We start from the raw sequence: 1198 nt of genomic DNA, 5'->3' as shown, positions 1-1198 counted from the left end.
TGTCAATTTTTAGAGTTGGTTCGCACAGCTAATTTATGGACCAAATCCTATTGAATTATTTTCCGGTTCAAAATGGGCTGAAATACCGTGACAATTTTAGTGCACATCGAATCATATCTGGAACAAAATAAATAAACGTATCAGCATTTAGAAAAATGCATTGATACATGCAATCAGATTTGGAACTAAATAATATGCGTAATAAATCCGCTAGCACATGATACGTTCGTCTGCCATATATATATTCCACACACATACGACGAGAGGAGATAGAATCCACCCTCCAACAGACAAAAATGTCTCCCTCAACCTCCTCTACCAGCGTGGTGGCTGTCCTCCTGCTGCTCTTCCCCGTTGCGCCAGCCCTTTCGCCGTCAGCCCAGACTATACTGAGCGCGTGCAAGACCGTCGGAGGCGGGAGCACATATGTCGACGTCCAGTTCTGCGAAGACGCCCTCGGCTCTGTTGCCGGCCTCGTCGACTCCTACCAGGACCTCGCCGGTCTCGCCGTAGGCCTGCTCGCACACAACGCCACCAGCACGAAGTTCAAGATCGACCGCCTGCTCCGGGGCGGCGGCGGCGTGAAACTTACGGCAGGAAACGACGTCGCCGTCACCCGGTGCCTCCAGTCGTGCCAGTCGCTGTACGGTGGCATACTGAACGACGCGACTGCCTGCACCGCCGCGATCAAGGCAGGGAAGTTGGGACAGGCGACGGCGATCCTGGAGAAGGCGGCGGCGGCTGCCAAGCAGTGCGAGGACGGATTCGGTAAGAGCAACGCGGCTTCGCCGTTGTCGGCTGAGGACAACGACGCGTTCGAGCTCGCAAAGCTCGCCGTCGGGTTGCTCCGTTATGTCTGAGAGGCTCTAGTTGCCGCTACCGCTGATTCGAATAATATAAAATGGTGATGAATTGTTTTGTTTATTTCGTAATTATATCTCGAGATTTCTCTTGCTGGTACTAATTGGCCGGCCTTCAAACTCTCACATAACCATGTATTACTGGGATGCATCTGGTTTAATTCCCTGTGGCACCTAATTAATCTACGGGAGGTGACAGCAGAAGGAACGCAAACAAAAAATCTATGGTAAGCACTATCTATGGCAGGGTGATGGCAGCCAAATCCATGGAAAAAAATGTTCCCTTAAACCTGCACCTGCCCTACATAAATTTCAAAAATTACGCACCATGCGGCTCC

The 1198-nt window shown here is 51.0% G+C and overlaps 1 protein-coding gene across 1 annotated transcript; it reads left to right on the top strand.

Moving 5' to 3' along the window:
• Positions 1-287: 287 nt before the first annotated feature.
• Positions 288-924, top strand: LOC124699248. The gene has a single exon (XM_047231576.1). The coding sequence runs from the start codon at positions 297-299 to the stop codon at positions 858-860; it is 564 nt and encodes a 187-aa protein (XP_047087532.1). The 5' UTR covers positions 288-296; the 3' UTR covers positions 861-924.
• Positions 925-1198: the final 274 nt, after the last annotated feature.

This window comes from Lolium rigidum, chromosome 3 (assembly GCF_022539505.1).
Source record: "Lolium rigidum isolate FL_2022 chromosome 3, APGP_CSIRO_Lrig_0.1, whole genome shotgun sequence".
Lineage (NCBI taxonomy): Eukaryota > Viridiplantae > Streptophyta > Magnoliopsida > Poales > Poaceae > Lolium > Lolium rigidum.
Note: the sequence above shows the minus strand (reverse complement) of the source record. Positions and strands in the feature narration are given on the sequence as shown.

Bases quoted from the DNA above. Each gene is read 5' to 3' on its own strand.
- LOC124699248 (XM_047231576.1), top strand. From the start codon at position 297: ATGTCTCCCTCAACCTCCTCTACCAGCGTGGTGGCTGTCCTCCTGCTG.